This window comes from Dunckerocampus dactyliophorus, chromosome 14 (genome assembly GCF_027744805.1).
Source record: "Dunckerocampus dactyliophorus isolate RoL2022-P2 chromosome 14, RoL_Ddac_1.1, whole genome shotgun sequence".
Classification (NCBI taxonomy): Eukaryota; Metazoa; Chordata; class Actinopteri; order Syngnathiformes; family Syngnathidae; genus Dunckerocampus; species Dunckerocampus dactyliophorus.
Genome location: NC_072832.1, coordinates 7,807,595 through 7,824,780, shown reverse-complemented (window position 1 = coordinate 7,824,780; position 17,186 = coordinate 7,807,595). Strand labels below are relative to the sequence as shown.

The window sequence follows — 17,186 nt, the reverse complement described above, 5'->3', positions numbered from 1 at the left end:
TTTGGGTGCCTCGAAAAGCGCTATCAAATCTAATCCATTATTATTATTATTGTATTATACACAATCTGGAGGCGCATGCATCCACTGCAGACAGCGGCGACATCGTGTGTCCTCACCTGTAACCTTCAGGACACCGGCAGGTGTAGCTGTTGAGCTCGTCCACACACTGAGCTCCGTTCTGACAGCGATGCTCCTGGCAGTCGTCGTAGTCTACACTGCAGTCGTCACCAACATAACCAGGAGAGCAGACACACCTGACACACACAAACACAACACTCCATGACTCTACACGTGCGTCCCATCATGCGTGTTTTCACTGAGGGGGTCCACACTGACTTGGGTCCAGAGGAGGTGATGAGGCAGGTAGACTGATGTTGGCATGGACTTCTTCCTGGGGCGCACACGTCCTCCATTTCTTCACACATCTCCCCTGCACAGACACAACAAGTTGTCAGCCACAACAACGTGAACATAAAGTTATGTGTAAGCGTAGTATCGACCGTGCATACCTGTGTAGTATGGGGGACAAAAACAAGTGTAGTTGTTGACTCCGTCCACACAGGTGGCGCCGTTCTCACAGTCGTTGTCTTCACAGTCGTCAATGTTGCTTTGGCAGGTGGGACCCTCGAAACCAAGAGGGCACGTGCAGCTGCAAAAGACACTCATGATGTCATCGCTTGCACACTGGGAGCGCACAAAGCCAGCATGTGGTTCTAAAGTCACATAAAGTCACATAAAAAATCAAGAAACTAAATCTCCATCCTGCATCTCATCACGCAAATCCCATAAGACTTTAGTGGGCATTGACAGGTTTTGCTTTTTCTTTGACTTTTCTTGCAATGCCACCAAAGAAGGCTAAAAATAAGGAAAAATGTGATGACAACCATAGAACCAAAAGGAATTTTATCGTGACGCACGAAAACCGTACACTTCGCGTCTGTTCTGGCTGCTCAGTAATAACTGAAGTTATAAGTTAACTTCATTTTATGCTTGTATGAAAGTTAAGAATGTTAAAATGTTATAACCTTTGTACCAGAAAAATGTTGCTAGTCATCTAAGATAAGGGTGAATATATATTTAGTTTTTATTTCAAGAATGGCTCACTATTAACGGTGGCTAACTTATTTTTACACTTGTATGCCAGTTACCTAAAACATGGCCTGTACATACTGTACAGGTAAAAAGCTTCTATGGTGAGGACAGTTTTACCCCTGGAACAATTATTTCTATTTCTATCATTTGTTTCTATTTCTATCATTCCTATAGATTGCATTTCTCAAAATGTTCTTCCTCACCTGTACTCTCCCTCCTCTTCTTCACTGACTTGACACTTGCCTCCGTTGGCACAGGGGTTGCTCACGCAGGCGTTCAGAGAGGTCTCACAGTTCTTGCCCTGAGAGCAGAAAAGTTACCGTTTGATCATCAAGACATTTAGAGAGTCTTCTCGGAGGGATGTGAGGACGCAATGCGACAGTTACCTTGAATCCTGGGGGACAGCTGCACCTGTAGATGTCCACCGGGTCACTGTGACACACGCCGAGGTTCTGACACGGGCTGGACAGACAGGGGTTGCACTTGGCCAGTACAGCAGTGTCCACCTCACCTGTGAGGACGGAGCAGACACACTGTAAGCATAAACCACTGGTGACAACGTTGGTTGCACCTGACCCAACAGCTCACCTGTGCATTCAAATTTCTTGGCGGGTGTAGTGAGCAGCAGCTTGCCCTCCAGACCATGTGGACCAGCACAGCGGGCAATACCGGGCTCTTTGTAGCCGGTCTTGACCCAGTCAGACAGCCAGCGCAAACGGCAGTCACAGTAGAGCGGGTTGGCACCGATTGCTCTGGTGAAATAATAACAGGATACCTTAAGAGTCAACATGGGGGGGAAAAATTCCTACAGTATGCGACCCATGCAGAAAAAATCATAATGGATAAATCCCATATAAAATACTGTTTCAGATGTAAAACCTCACAGCCATATCACAGCACATGTCCCACAAAAAGAAGGCAAATTCTGGCTTTAAGAGAAGTAACATTAAACACGAAATATGCAGGCCTTAAGAAAAATGATCCAGAGCAGTATAGTCTTGTGATTGGCACTGAGGTCATTGTGAACAAGATCTCAGACAATGCAACAAGGAATCCTCGCTGGTCCAGTTATGTCAGTGTAGTACCCTGGACTGCCAGCAGATGTCTCGATACACCTTTTAAAGTCGTTCGTGTGTGTCTTCTGACCAACAATGGTGCTGCTGGAGGAACAAAAGACATTGACAGAGTTATTCTAATCTCCATGCTGCAGTTTGTATCAAGCAGCAGAGGACCGCTCGGTTGGGAGTAAAAGTGTAACCACTTTTGTCATGGCCCGCCCGTGAATCAATGAGTCTCTCTGTCCTCACCCTCCTGAATCGATGCACTTGCATTAGGGTGAAACACAGGCTCATCTTTCAGGCCGACCAATAGCTGACACCTGACATCTGCAAACACGGAAGCCACTTGACTGGGAGCGAAGATCAATGGCCTCCTTTCCATTCCGCAGCCTTGACTGCTGCACCTTCCTGACTTAAAAATGTCTTTGTCCTCCCTTCCTCTTTTGCCTCGGACACTGATAAGTCTATTGATCAGGGCACACTGCAAAGAGGCTCGAGTCCACACAAAACTACAGACATAAATAAACACTGAGATCTTTGCCCACCATCTGAACATGTGTGTGTGTGTTTGGAGATAGAGATGAGACAGTAGAAGGCTCTGTGTGCCGTGAGCTTTAACCACAGGGCGGCTAATTAAGGTAGGGGGGTCGCCACCAAAAAGGACTACAGACCAGCTTCTGTGTGCTACACCGCTGCCTGAAAACGTGTACATATGATGCACTGTGTGTGTGTGTGTGTGTGTGTGTGTGCAGATGATATTAGATAAGATGGTGAATATAGTGTGTGATACTTACAAGTGGGAAAGAGAGGCCACGTCACCGAAGATGCCATCAGGAAGCTCAGAGATCTCGTTGCCATGGAGAGACCTTTGCGGTGATAAAGATAAAAACATTCTTATATGTACAGTACTTCGACATTGGTGGCAGTCATAAAAATAAAAGAATAAAGTTGAATCATCACAATACAGTAGGAACATCATTAATTAGATTTTATTTTAAAAAATAAATCATGAGAATAAAGTAACAATTTTCAGTGTTGATACTTGACAGGAAAATGTTCTATTATCATGAATGAAAGAAAAAAATCATTACATTTTGTGAATAAAATTGGAATTTTACTAAGTTGTGATTTATTGAGTTGTGATTTTGGCTATAAAGTTAAGATACACTGAAAATACAGTAGAGTCTTAACTTATTAGAATAAAAACGGTCATATCATGAGAATAAAATCAGGAAATTATGTAAACAAAGTCTATATTTTAAGAGGAAGAAAGTCAAAACAATAAAACCATAAAACTAGAAGAAAAAGCCTACATTTTTTAATAAAAAAAAATTAGAATCTGCTGTCTGAAGTTTATGTGACTTATGTGGTCATATCATGGGAATAAAGTCAGAATTTTGTGATTATGATAATAAAGTTGATATAAAAATTAAGGTTTGTTTTTTTTATTAAGGTAAGACCATCTGAATTTTGTAATATCATGAGAATAAAGTCAGAATTTACCAGAATAAAGTTGTGATTATAACAATAAAGTTGAGATATTTTGAATATAAAGACACAATTATACAAAAAAAATCATCATATAATTAGAATCAATTCATTAAACAAAAATAAAGATTAGAATAAATAATAAATAAATAAAGATTATTTGTGAAGCTAAAGCAGGGCAAACTTTTAGACTTGCGGGTTAAAAAATTTGGCCGAGGGGCTGTCCATATATGGGTGGTCATCAAAGAGAACAACATACTTACTCATGGTGCAACACAACGAAAACACAACACATCCACAGCAAGTTAACGCATCACATACGGTATATCAACTACGACTACTACGTGGGTGATACAACAGCTAAGCGGTAAACATATACTTAGACTTAAACTGTTAAACTGTTATTGACAAGTGCCCGCAAGGCATGCTGGGTAGTCCGGCGGCAACGACAATATGAGCTATGAACAATAAAACATTGGCTATCGAAAGTATGTTAATGTTCTTGTATACTTCCATGATGACCTCTTCAAACTATTTTGCAATCAAGCAAAAATGCGAACATGGCAAAATGTTTTTTTTGTTACAAGCTACCCAGCATACCTTGCGGCAGGACAATATGGGTGTAATTTTGGCATGGATATTTTGCGTAGATAGTGATTTGTGTGTTCACATGGTGCAGTACGCAGGTTACGTTGTGCGTCACTTGTGTGTTGACGTGTTGTGTTGGATTGAATTTTTGTACAAGCTACAGGTCGCATCTGACTATTTTCTGTCGGACTCAAGCGTGCCACAATATCACTGCAAGTCATGTTGCCGGATGTTATAGGTCTAAAAAAAATGAATTTGGAAACGGTGAGCCTGATGAAGACGCTTGGCGGGCCTGATGTGGCCCACGGGCCGCAGTTTGCCGATCATTGTCTGAATTCAGTGAGAATATAGAAAAGGTTTTGCGTTGAACATTGTGGTGATTGTGTGCATTCTTCATGGGTGGTAGCTGCTCAGCGCTTTAGAGTGAAGCCTGCTGCAGCTGGCTCTTTGAGTCTGGAGAAGGTGGCTATCAAGTTTCAAAGTGTCTGGCCAACAAGTGTAAGACGCACAGGCTAATAGAGGTACTGTTCATTTAGAAGGATGAGAAGTATATTTATGTGCTTGCATATTTGGGTAGCAGTGCTATCAGCGTGAATATGCTTTTTCATTCTATGTGCTTATGTCTTTAAATAGGAAAAAAGGGTGACAAGCTGGCATGGCTTAATGGCTACATGACGGATGACTGTTGTAATCCCGCGGGTCATTAGCACCTAACTAGCCTCAAATGACCACAGGCTAATGTTACCACAGCTTCGTTCATACGCCGCGGAACAGTTTTGGGATGAAAATGCTGCTAAATACACATCCATTTCAGACTTTGAAAATGTCTTATGCATGAAAGCTCTGTGAAGTAAATGGGCTCATATGCAAATCAGTACGCACATCACCATAAGCAATGCCGCGATATTAGTTAAGACAAGGTTTGTTGTTACATTTTACAGTGGTTAACATCTTTTAACAATGTTAAATAAATAGATCATTTGGTCATATACTGTAAGTTAAGACAGGGGTTCTCAAATTGTCTCAACCTGGGACACACATTCTCCAATGGCCAATGGTCCAATGGTAAATTCAGCAATACTTTGGTTGCATTATTTTTAATGCTATGAAGAGCTATGAAATGAAAATGTGGATCAGACCATCCCTAGTTCAGAATTAAAAACGTAATGATGATTGAGTGTTTTATCATGTTTACACATTCTTTTTAGCAGAGGTTAACTTCTTTTTACACTTGTATGACAGTTAGGAACAGTACTTAAACATTGCCAGTACAGTTCATTTATGATGGTGACAGTTTGACGCTGGAACAGATGATTTCCATTTTTATTATTTAATACGGGCGGTTGGGCAGTGTTCCAGAGTGGATTGTGTTCAATCTTAAAGGTTCCACTTTAAAACCATCACATGTCCCTAAAGATGTGATATGCCAACAGACTTCCACCAGTTAGGGCAAAGCAAGTGAAACTGGCCGAGCCATACTGAACACTCTGAAAGCATCTTGAGAAAACAAGTTAATTGGCCTGAATGCGCTGGCGAATGCTTATTAGCGAGCGGCGGCTGGCGAGCAGAGGGCACGAGGCCAAGCAGCAGTGTGCCAGCCCAGCCTGGCAGAGTGCTCATGGGAGAAAGGGAGCCAGGGAGTCTCCGGGAAGAAACCTGACCCACTCTCATAATAATGACATCCTCTCTGCATGTCTTCTGTGCAGCTGTACATCATGACATCACAGCATCTTACTGGCCAGCATGCACAGACTGGCAAGACTTTGAATAATGACTTCATGCAAAATGCTGGAAAATTCACGAATGGATTATATTGTGTGCAACCCTTAGCTCCTCTTTTGTTTGGACACCACTTTCTCTTCCCGCTCATTCCTGGTGGGCCACACCCTGGAGCTGTCTCGGCTGCCCTCCCCCCCCCCCACACCTTACCCACAACTAATACCCAGCAGGCCAATTAGCAGCGTATTCATAGGCAGCTAAAAACCGCAAACTTCATACACAACCAAAGCGCGTAGCGCGTGTTCTGTTTGAAGCGTTAATGATTCTTCTGGTTTTTACTGCTCTGTAAAGCCAAAAGTGCAGCTTCACAAAGGCTTCTGGCACCTCAGGGTGCACGTCTATACCAACTTTGAACTTTCAACTCTTAAAAGTCGAAACTATTAAGCGGAGCTCATTGTCGCTTTAGTTTTGTGGGCCTTACCGAGTAAAGAAAGAAAAGCGACATTTAATAGGAGGTGTCTGATTGATCGGCACAGCGGGGAAGACATCAAAGTTTGACTGAGGTTACGTTCACACAGACAGTGGGCTCAAAAACATCTCTGTTCGCAGGCGAATGCAATTAATCCAATATCAAGTGCAAGGTGGCACTCGAAACACTAACTGGCAATTTTCAAATGTCCAAAAGTTCCCCCCCAAAAAACGTTTTTCAGTTGGATCAACGCTTCAAAAAGAAAAAAAAATAGTTTTAGTTACAGCATTCTCTCGTTTATTGAAGTAGCCAACTTCATTTTTTTTTTTTTTTTACAATGATTAAGGCTGTATGTAAGGCTGTAAAACCCTCACCATACACTTCATACACTTTTGTCAGACAGGCAAAAACATTTTCTCACATTTGCCTCTTGTTTAAACACTCAAAAAAGTTCAAACCATTGAATTTTAATCATCAACCTATGGGTCGGACACTAGAAATTATTAAGGTATTCACGCGTATTTCACTCCTGTGACCGTGCCTTTTCGGCCTTATGCCGTTCTGCTGTACTGTAGCGTTTTGTATCCTTGTTAAAACATATTGCTGCAGTACTCCACCTGTTGCAGTCCTTCTTCGAACTGAAGATTCATTTACAAGCTAGCAAGCTAGCGATGACATGGGAGACACGGCAGAGCGGCACAAAGGAGATTAATTGACAATGGTCTACAGCCAATCAGGACGCAGAAAACAATGGACGGTGCAAACAGACGAGAGAGAGAGAGAGAGAGAGAGACACTCAACTTCCCACAATGCAATTCTTCTTAAAGGGCCAGGCTCGGCCTGTAACAGCGTTCATACGCAGTAAAGAAAAAAAAGAAGCACTAAAAAAAAAAAAACGGTGAACGGCGATAGAGCAAGGGAACATTGTATAGATATGATGTGTGTGTTGTATTTTTAAAAATACACTTTAAACATGTTTTACTGCCGACACCACTGAAACCTGGAAGTTTGTCCTCAGTTGTCATAGTTTTCCAAAAAGTCAGATTTCCATGATGTTTGAGTGTTGACAAAATGCCACAATGCATGGAGAAATAAACATTTGTACATATACGCATGCATGTGTGGACTGATAGTAAATATTATGTTATTTACTACTAAATGAAACAATTAAAAATCTATTAAAAATGCCATTTCTGGCTCATGGAAGTGTTTTTCAAAACATTCTCCTGTTGAATCAAAGCACCAAAATAAAAATATTGTTTTAGTTCGAAGTATGTTGTGTATATATGTGGCATTAAAAAATGTATTTAATGTATTTGTGTAATGTATTTAATTAATGTATTTGTGACCACTTTTAGCCTTTTTTTTAGCCTTTCCATGTTCTGTGTTTATTTTTGTCTTTTATTGTTTATTGTGTATTGTTTTGACATTGTTTATTGCTAATTCTTGTTCCCTGCCAGGAGAGTATGGATGGAAACTAGCAGTTGTGCTATAATCTGGCATATTTACATCTGTATTGTTCGCAGATGTACATCAATATGCATTGTCCCTAATAAATCAATAAAATAAAAATAAAAATTACTTTACTGTCAACTCACAAAACCCCCCCCACAGAAAACTGGAAGTTTTTCCTTACTAGCCAAAGTTTTCCAAAAAGTCAGATTTCTATTATGTTCTTGTGTGGACAAAAGGCCAAAAGGTATGGAGAAGTAAACATTTTCAAATATAGCTATACACGTGTGGACTTATAATGAATAGTATGTTATTTACTTCTACATGATGCAATGAAAAAATTAAAAAAACAATTTCTGGCTCACGGAAATTTTCCGAATGTCCCAAAAAGTATTTCAAAAAGTCATCAAAGCACCAAACAGAAAAAGAGTGTTTTTTTGGTGCTAATATAGCTGTAAGTCTATATGTGTGTGGCTTTCATTTGGGTGTGTGTGTGTGTGTGTGTGTGTGTGTGTGTGTGGGGTGGGGGGGAGGTGTTCACATGGCGTCACACAGGCAGCATTATAGAAGTAAGGCTGGCGTGAGTGAGCAAGAGCAGGAATAACGGATGGTGCTTCATTAGGGATCAAAGCGAAGGCAAGCGAGGCGACATCAAGCTAATGATGACCAAGCTTTGCTCTCGTTGGGCGCTAAAAGGCCTCTCAGGCTTTGTGTGGAGTAATGATGGGGGGGCTTTAGTCATATCCCACCGTAAAAAGCTTTGTTGTCTCTAGTAAAAAAAAAAAAAAAAAAAAAGTGTGCCCTCTACGAGCACACATGGGAGGGCTGATGAGTCTACTACACACAAGCCCAGAGGCTGCACACACACACACACACACACACACACACACACACACACACACTGTGTTTGAGTCTCCACCGCGTCTGGCTGCTCCGAGCAAAGTCGTAGACTTGAGTCAGAGCGTGAGGCATGCGGCTGATGTGTGTTTGGCCGCAGCTCCAAATCTCACTCGGGTTTCATCATTTTTGTGTCGCACACGTTTATATCCAACATCTCAGTTATTGAGCAGACCGACTCCTCCACATGGAGGCCACGGTCACTGAGAGTGCACAATCAAAGGCTGGCTAAAAAGCTCGCAGGCAGAGTCAAAGCCATTATGGTTAGTAGAGGTGAACATTCTCTGGTAATCAGTGTCAGGGTGATTGTGCACAGTGCGGCTCGTCGGGGCAGAAAGTGAGGTGTGGACTTTGGGATCGCACTGCTGCCACTTACACTGCGAAAATGGGTCAGGGGTTGTGTTTGTGTGCGCGTTCATAAGCTGTCATAACTGTTTAGACGGCTCAGTCCTCTGGAGTTTATCAAACATTCTCAGCATCTGCCGGCCTCCTCTCTGTTGTCAAATATTCTCTTTAATTACTCATTGCAGAACTCGTCTCTCAAAATAACTTTTTTGTTCTATTTTGGACATTTTTTTTGTACCCTATTACTCTCTTTGTGTGTTCTTTTCAATATAAAAAAGTGCTCTCTAAAACTCTAGGAAACAATACGAACAATAACATCTGGAAAAATACTACTACAGTATTAATAAGAAAAGTGTGGCCACGAAACGTCTGAAAACTCCTGGATTAGAGTAAATGTTACCTTACCCATATTAAAAAAATCGAAAAGAAAGCATATAGTTTACAAAAAGTACAAAAATAAAGCATACTTTTCTGGGGAACTGGGGAATAAGAAGAATTTAAATCATATTTTAATTTCATTATTACGGTACTACTGTACTATTTCAAGTGTCTTCGAGTATTTAAAAAAGCTAAGCTGTCAAATGATTAAAAATGGTAATCAAATTAATCACAGTTTTCAAATTCCTTAATCATAATTAATCACCATTTGTAACTATGTTTGAAATGTGCCCATTTTTACTGTATTTTATGAACAAAAAGATAAACGACAGGGCACAATTAGATGTACATTTGAATGTATTAACAGTTCCAAATTAATTGAAAATGTAACTCAAGCTAAAAGATATCACACGACTTAAAAACATTTAATTTCCTAACACTAGTCTCTTTAATAGTAGCGCAACATTTGAATCACACCTGATAATAACCGTGTTTTTATGAGCCATGAAGCGTTGCATTCAAGGACACCAAGTAATTGAATTTGAATTCACACATACGTGCATAATTAAGGCATTATTGTGATTGTCAAAGTATCCATGAATTTATCTCGCGGCCGTCTCGTGACAATGACGAAGTGTCGTTCCGTGTTTTGTGAGTTGGAGAAAAATACATAGTGTTGGAATTGCACTGCTGTTGATGTGTTCAAGTCCGAATAAAGTTATAAAAGAGAGTCAAACTTTGTGTGACGGTGTGGGGACACTACATAATGCTTCCGTCTGCCCTCATAACAGAGAGCTATTGCTTGACATTTTTTTACATACTTAATGAAATTAATTAGTTATCGCCGGCAGCACGCTATTTTTGACAGCCCTAATTGTTATTATTATTATTATTAGTAGTAGTAGTAGTAATAATAATAATAATAATCTAACTGTTTATATTGAAAATATAAGATGCTCTTTCGTGGTGCTGGGCAACGTTGGTTTGCCCATGTTAAAAAGAAAGAATAAACATTTTGATTTTAACAAGTATTTAAAGAGAAAATGAAATTTTTTTGCAAACTCACAGCAGGCGGAGGGAGTGGAGTCCACTGAAGGCCATTTTGGGAATACAGCGCAAAGAGTTGTAGCTCAGGATTCTGTAATGTAACAGTAGTTACACACATGCATATAAAGCCGCCATGTTCCTTTACTGTGTTGAACGATTGTAGTTTGTGTACTTACAAAGTGGTGAGCTGGCTCATATTGGCAAAAGAAGAGTTGGTCAAAGAGTTGATCTTGTTGTTGCTTAGATCCCTAAAAGAAAAGCAAACAGGTGTGAGCTTGCTGCTTGTATATCTTTTATGAGGCAGGACAAAAACGGCGACTTACACCAGCTGAAGGAACTTGAAGGAAGACAGTTCTTTTGGTACCACGCTGAACTGGTTTCCATCCAGATACCTGAGGAAAAAGTCCAATGCATAATTTAATGCTTTGTGCACTAAGAGAGAAATAATCCTGTCTGAGGTTTACTATCACTGTTATTTATTAGTGCTTAAAACTATATTTCCTTCAAAAAAGTTGCTGTTGTTGGAAGGCAACCGGTGCAGCTGCTTGAAAATGGAAGTCTCACTGTAAGAGGACTCAGCAGTGTTGCATCAGGGCTTGAAACGTGTACAGTTTGGGTGTCCATGGAAGTCAGCATGTAAAAAGGCTGCACTACAGAGACACAATTCTATCATGCACGACAGCAGTTCCTGGATGCAGCCCAGCAATGACATACATGTGTGTTCCCGTGCAGCCCACCACCGTTGACATCATGCCTGCAAGGATGCAGACTCTTTACTGCCAGTGCAAAGTGCTTACAGAGGCCTGCCACCCTGACAAATGGCTCATTTAGGGCCTGAGAGGGCCTGCGGGGCCCTTTCTCCTGCTATTGTTGTTGACTGTACTCAAGAGTTGGAGATGAAGACTGGCTGAGGGGGGTGTACTGGTTAGTTAGGGGCTTTGGGCTGCACGGTAATGATAGGTAATGATGGTGTAGCGGACACTTTGGATAATGATGGTGCAGCGAGCGCTCCAGATGACTACATGAAAGCCCAGAACAGAGGGGCCCACCTGGTCACACCTGCTGGGACAATGACAGGCCTTCAGGCTTGCACTGTGAGTGTGTGTGTCTGTGTGTGTGTGAATAAGTATAAAGCACTCAGAGCAGTATTGGAAAGTTCCATTCCCTCCCCTTTCTATTGAAAAGTGCTCATTAAAATGTCCTCTTGCTCCCCTATGCTCCCGTGGACAGGCTTTTGGCGCTGACACAACTATGCGCACACACACACTAACACATTGATGGTTGGCCCCGAGTGAGAGAGTGACATCAGTGTGAGCCCTGAGGGCTGCAGGGAGAACATAAGAAGAACGTCTGAGAGAACAACTGCAGGGCTTCTTGGCCGCTTTCCTCCACACTTTTCTCCAAATGATGAGATGTGTTTTCTTTTGTCTCTGCACAAAATCCCTGTCAATCCCTGTCCCTGCCCAAGACATTACGTGTACTAAATGCACAAGTGTGGGGACACACCCCTTGATCAATCAGTTAGTCAATCAGGAGTTGGATTTAGCCTTCGACTGAATCTAGACATTTTGGACGATTCTTCCAATGTTTTTAGGGCCTTTTCTGTTCCAGTGCACAAAGCAAGGGCTATAAAATGCAAGACACACAGGAACAAGATCAAATATCTGAAATCAAGGGAAAAAAAAAAAAGTTTTCTTGCACCCTTATTGTGTTGCCTGTGCTATTATTTTTCTGACAAATACACCAAATGCTGACGCTGTTATTAAACCCCTAAAGTTAGACCACACAAACTGGACTGACTTGAAATTTCCCCAACAGCTCAATGTGCTTTTAGGGCGTTTAGCCGGAACACAAAATTTGGTACACACCTTTAGGAGACATGTCTGTCAAATTTGAGCAGGACAGGTTGAAAAACATGGCCGCCGTCAAGCAAAATTACTGCCGATAAGTCATTGACCATTTGACTAATGATGATAAAACTTTGAGGATATCCGTAGGGGTGTCTTACAATAGTCAACGATTCGACTCAGAGGAGTCTGATTCGACTATCAACCTCGCTGGCAACTTGTGTCAGCAGCTTCTTACATATCACGCGACAAAAAACAACAGTGTATCATTTAAAACAGGTAAGGCTGTTACGCCAACTTCATTTTATATCTCGGCAGTGAATTTTAATGCAAGAAATGAAGCTACTAAGTCAGAGTTTTGGCAAGTTGTTGTGTTTCAAGCCACGTTGTTCCTATTCTATGTGCACTTTTCTGATGTGCTTCAGTTTTGCTCGTCTTGCTTTCTGTGTCACTAATATATTAAGGTACTGTTGTTGCACACCTAAACGCTTATTTGTTTATCTGAGTGTTTTAGCCTGTTTCTTTGGGGTGGAAAAAGTCGCAAGTGAAATCTGTTTATTTGTCGGGATCGCCATTTTTGCTCTGCTGTAAAAAAAAACCAGACAACAGTCGACTATTAATCGACTATGGACAAAATCAAACAAATCAGATTTGACTATGAAAATCCTTAGTCAAAGACAGCCCCAGATATCTGTAGTTCATTTATGCTAGCATGTCTTCCCAAGCATTTTGACCACAACCCACAGAGGGCGCCACAAATGTCAACCCCATGAGTGTACTTTTTTTTGTTTTTTTGGAAGAAAATTAAACAAGTAAAATAGAGTTTTTATTTTTTGTTTTGTTTTTACTTTTAAGTAAATAGCTGTTGCCTAACATCAGTGACCTCTGACCTCACAAATGTTCTCCAAAATCTTCCCAGAATGGTGAAACTGTTTTAGCTGTAGACTCGTTTGACCAATTCCACATTTTCCTCCGTTTCCTGCCAGCTGTCCCAATACTTTTGTCCAAATAGTACAGGGTTTTCTTTAATAGCTCAATGCTAAAATGTGACATTTTCTGTCTCCCCTGGAGCCATCATGTATTGCCATAACATTGACATATACTGTACATAGAGAAGTATAATGGCATGCTTTTACTAAAAAACATGAACCAGGCCAAGGCCTTCGGTTCCCTCAACCTCAGTATCAGTAAATACATTGCAATTAGCATAACAAATGCACTTACAGTTCAGTCACATTTCTGGGGATTCCTTTTGGCAGCGTGTGGAGGTGCTTGTTACTGCAGCGCACCACTGTCTCCAGGCAAGTGCACTCACTGGGGCACTGAGGTCTGGGCATGCAGCTTGACTCCTCATGGCCTGAGGGAAAAAGCGGAAACGTGGTCAGACAGAGAAAGGTGGGATGATAAAGACAGATAATAGCCACAATCTGAGCTGTCGGAGCGGTGTGAGAAAGTGTTGAAAGAGTGAAAAGTTAAACGCGAGACAAAAAAAGCACAAATAGCACAATTTCTCAAAGTGACAGCGGGGCATTGAGACAAAGGAACAACATAGGAAGTCCACTGGGCAAGAGATAAAGGAGCCTCAGTAATATAATATTGACGAGCTTGGACAAAGAATGGAAGCTGGCCCAAAGGCCTGGAGACGATCCTAACATTAATTCAGCTGCAAATAAGCTGACTGGTCAATAAGGCAAAGCGCTCAATAAGCTCCACTCAGCCTGACATCGATGAGCATCTTATAGGAAGTGCTGAGCTGCAATCTATTTGCCAAACAAAGACCTGGACAATAACGCTTATTATTTCAGATGATCTCAGGCAGTTGACGCAGCTCTTGCTCATAATTTGTTCACACCGGAAAGTTGCAGTAAAACATCGGAACTTTTGAGAAAGTTTTAATAATTTCAACCTTTGAGGCCAAATTATGAATGAGGGTGGACATACAGTACAGTATTTCACACGAACGAGCTTGTCAACACATTAAAAATCACAGGAGGTCATTATATGTATATAACAGTATAACAATATAACGGTGTCATCTTACAAATAACACTCAACTCAAGACACAGTAACTTAGCACTCAAAAGGTATACCTGACAAATATACAAACATGTACCAATACAAGTTCAAAATGAAAATAACTCTTTTAAAGTTTTCCCATAATGCATTGCATCTGAGCAATACATTCATTGGGGCACTGCAGTGATGTCAGCCTCCCCCGGGCTCTGGGCTTCTCCGGCTCCCTCTGGTGGACAGCAGCAGCATTGCAGCACCATCCATCCATTTTCTATGCTGGTTGTCCTCCATGAAATGCTTTGCGCAGACAAAATGCATTATGGGAAAACTTTCAAATGTTTTTTTTTTTTCATTTTAAAGTTGTATCGGTACATGTTTTTATATTTCTTAGGTATACCTTTTGAGTGTTAAGTTGCTGTGTGATGAGTTTAGTGTTCTTTGTAAGATGACACCGTGAGTCAGACTGTTATATTGAGTAATGACCTCCTGCAACAAGCTCAATGTGAGTTTTTTCATAGTTAATGATTGTGTCCTGTCAAATAAAAAGCTGCCTGGTCCTCACAGACTGGTGCTCGCCACAATATGCAATTTTATGATGTGGATATGTGCGGCTTGTAGTCCGGTGCAGTTTATATATGTACAAATCTGTCTTTTCCTCTAAATTTAGCGGGTGCGGCTTATACACCGGAATTTCCAGCACTTCAGAATAGTCATGTACAGCTTATATAATAATAGATTTATTACCTCCTGAAAATGACTCAACAGACAGCCATTATTGTCTAAATTGCTGACAGTGAGGAGCAAGGTAATTCTGCCTTGCCTACAGTGAAAGCATGCTAGCACTAGCATCATGGGGCTGGGGCTGCATGAGTGCTGTTGGTGTTGGGGTGACTTACCTTCCTCACATCGGAAATCAGGCAGAGCCACATCCTGCAGAGGGATCTCCTTCAAGAAAGCAGGGCGTTGGCAGCGAGGGTTTCCAGTAACAATCTTCCTGCTCCTCAGCCAGTCTCCCAGCCAGGACAGCCGGCAGTCACAGTTGAAGGAGTTGGCCAGAAGGTTCCTGTGACAGCAGATGTAGTTTGTAAGGAGCAATGTAAGGGGGTAAAAAGGGCGTTGATGGCAGCGTGGTCTCACAGGGTGGAGAGGGTCTGCAGAGTATCGAAGGCTCCAGGGGTGATGGTGGTCAACTGGTTGTCGTACAGAGACAGCAGACGCACGTTGTGTAAACCTGTAAAGCTGTCGTTGTGGATGCAGCTTATTTTGTTGTTCCTCAGCATCCTGTGATGGAAAAAAAAACATTTAACATGATGCCCTTTGGAATAGAGTAGCTCACGAGTGCATGCCGCTTACAGCATGCGCAATCCCTCCAGGCCGCGGAACATCTCGCTCCGAACCGTGTCGATCTGATTGGCCGTGAGATGAAGCTCGTTGACTGACGAGGCGCCCTCGAAAGCGCCATCCTCAATCTCTGTGATCTTGTTGTTGCTGAGGTTACTGCAGAAGGCAAACGCAGGATGAGGAACAATAGTTATTACAAGCTAAAGTGAACGTAAGAGCGTACTTACATTTTCTTGAGCTGGGTAAGGCTCCTAAAGGCTCCAGTGGCCTCCAGAGTGGTGATGTCATTGTTGTTGAGACGCCTGAGACAATATCACAAAAATATATACACTGTATTTAACAACATACATTATAATATACTGTATTACAGTATAATATAAAACAATATAATGATATGTTCTTTTGTGACTTTCGTGCTGATACAGTGGTGTCAGTCAAGGCAAGGGGCCACCAAATGGCGCCGCTTACTTTTTGTAATCCAGAGCAGTGATACCATTTCTAAGTTTTGATTTTAGAGTAATTTCCTGTGTCTGTGACTTCCTGTAGTGGCTGATTCTCTGTCCAGGAGCAAGGCAGCATCAACCTCTATCTAAGAATATTTTTTAGAATGAATACACAGCAGGGAACTTATTTGATAATTCACATATAATAATTGTTTCACTTTAATAGAACAACAATATCTCATAAGATAAGTATATCGTTTTTGGAGTAATTTCCTATGGCGGTGTGACTAATATGCACTTCTATGCTGATTATCCTCGCTATGGTCGCAGGTATGCTGGAGCCTATCCCAGCTGACTTCAGGCGAGAGGCGTGTTTCCGGCCTCTCCTGGACTGGTCGGCAGCACATATAGACAAATTAGACATGTAGACAATTCTGTTGCTGTGTTTGCTTGGTAGGTAAAATTTAATTTCAGGTGTAAAGTGTTGTAATGATTTTGAGTTCACAATCATTATAATGTTATAGCACAAAAATGTTCTGTTTTGGTGTGTAAGTGGTTGGTGCCCCACCAGGTTTCGTCCATATAAATCTGCCACTGCTGTCATGCGATCTACGCTCATTTGCCCGCGTTAAACACATTCCTTACAGCTCAGTGGTGGATGATGGGATGTGCTCAGGGATCTTGGTGAGCTTCAGGTTGGAGCAGTCCACGACGTTGGACTCACAGCGACACTTGGCAGGACACACTGGATCGCTGTTACAGGCGTTATTCAGACGGGAATCTTCGGCACCTGTAGCAAGGGGGAAACGCAAACTGTCACGTAATGCTGCGTCAGCCACGATTTAGCGAGTCACGCATTCCCGTCCTAGCTGCACACCACTAGTTTGTCCTGTTGGGACACAACTTCCCTAACTTGGGGTTGACCTGAAGTGCCTGCAGGAGAACCTCCTCTACCATTCATAAGGGCCACATCAATGGCTGGCTTATTTTAGAGAGGTGAGCAGTGGGC

The 17,186-nt window shown here is 41.7% G+C and overlaps 1 protein-coding gene across 4 annotated transcripts in view; it reads right to left on the bottom strand.

Annotated features, from left to right (window-relative positions):
• Positions 1–17,186, bottom strand: part of slit1a (slit homolog 1a (Drosophila)) — a 125,302-nt gene that overhangs the window by 11,248 nt on the left and 96,868 nt on the right. For all 4 annotated transcript variants that reach the window (XM_054798433.1, XM_054798435.1, XM_054798434.1 and 1 more), the window contains 16 exons: positions 16,823–16,967; positions 15,962–16,036; positions 15,747–15,890; positions 15,531–15,674; positions 15,290–15,456; positions 13,605–13,737; positions 10,857–10,925; positions 10,710–10,781; positions 10,553–10,624; positions 2,945–3,016; positions 1,681–1,844; positions 1,479–1,603; positions 1,296–1,393; positions 510–649; positions 337–430; positions 117–254 (listed from right to left, as the gene is read on the bottom strand). In XM_054798433.1, coding sequence (XP_054654408.1) covers positions 117–254; positions 337–430; positions 510–649; positions 1,296–1,393; positions 1,479–1,603; positions 1,681–1,844; positions 2,945–3,016; positions 10,553–10,624; positions 10,710–10,781; positions 10,857–10,925; positions 13,605–13,737; positions 15,290–15,456; positions 15,531–15,674; positions 15,747–15,890; positions 15,962–16,036; positions 16,823–16,967 — 1,852 coding nt within the window. The remainder of the gene's footprint in view (positions 1–116; positions 255–336; positions 431–509; positions 650–1,295; positions 1,394–1,478; positions 1,604–1,680; positions 1,845–2,944; positions 3,017–10,552; positions 10,625–10,709; positions 10,782–10,856; positions 10,926–13,604; positions 13,738–15,289; positions 15,457–15,530; positions 15,675–15,746; positions 15,891–15,961; positions 16,037–16,822; positions 16,968–17,186) is intronic.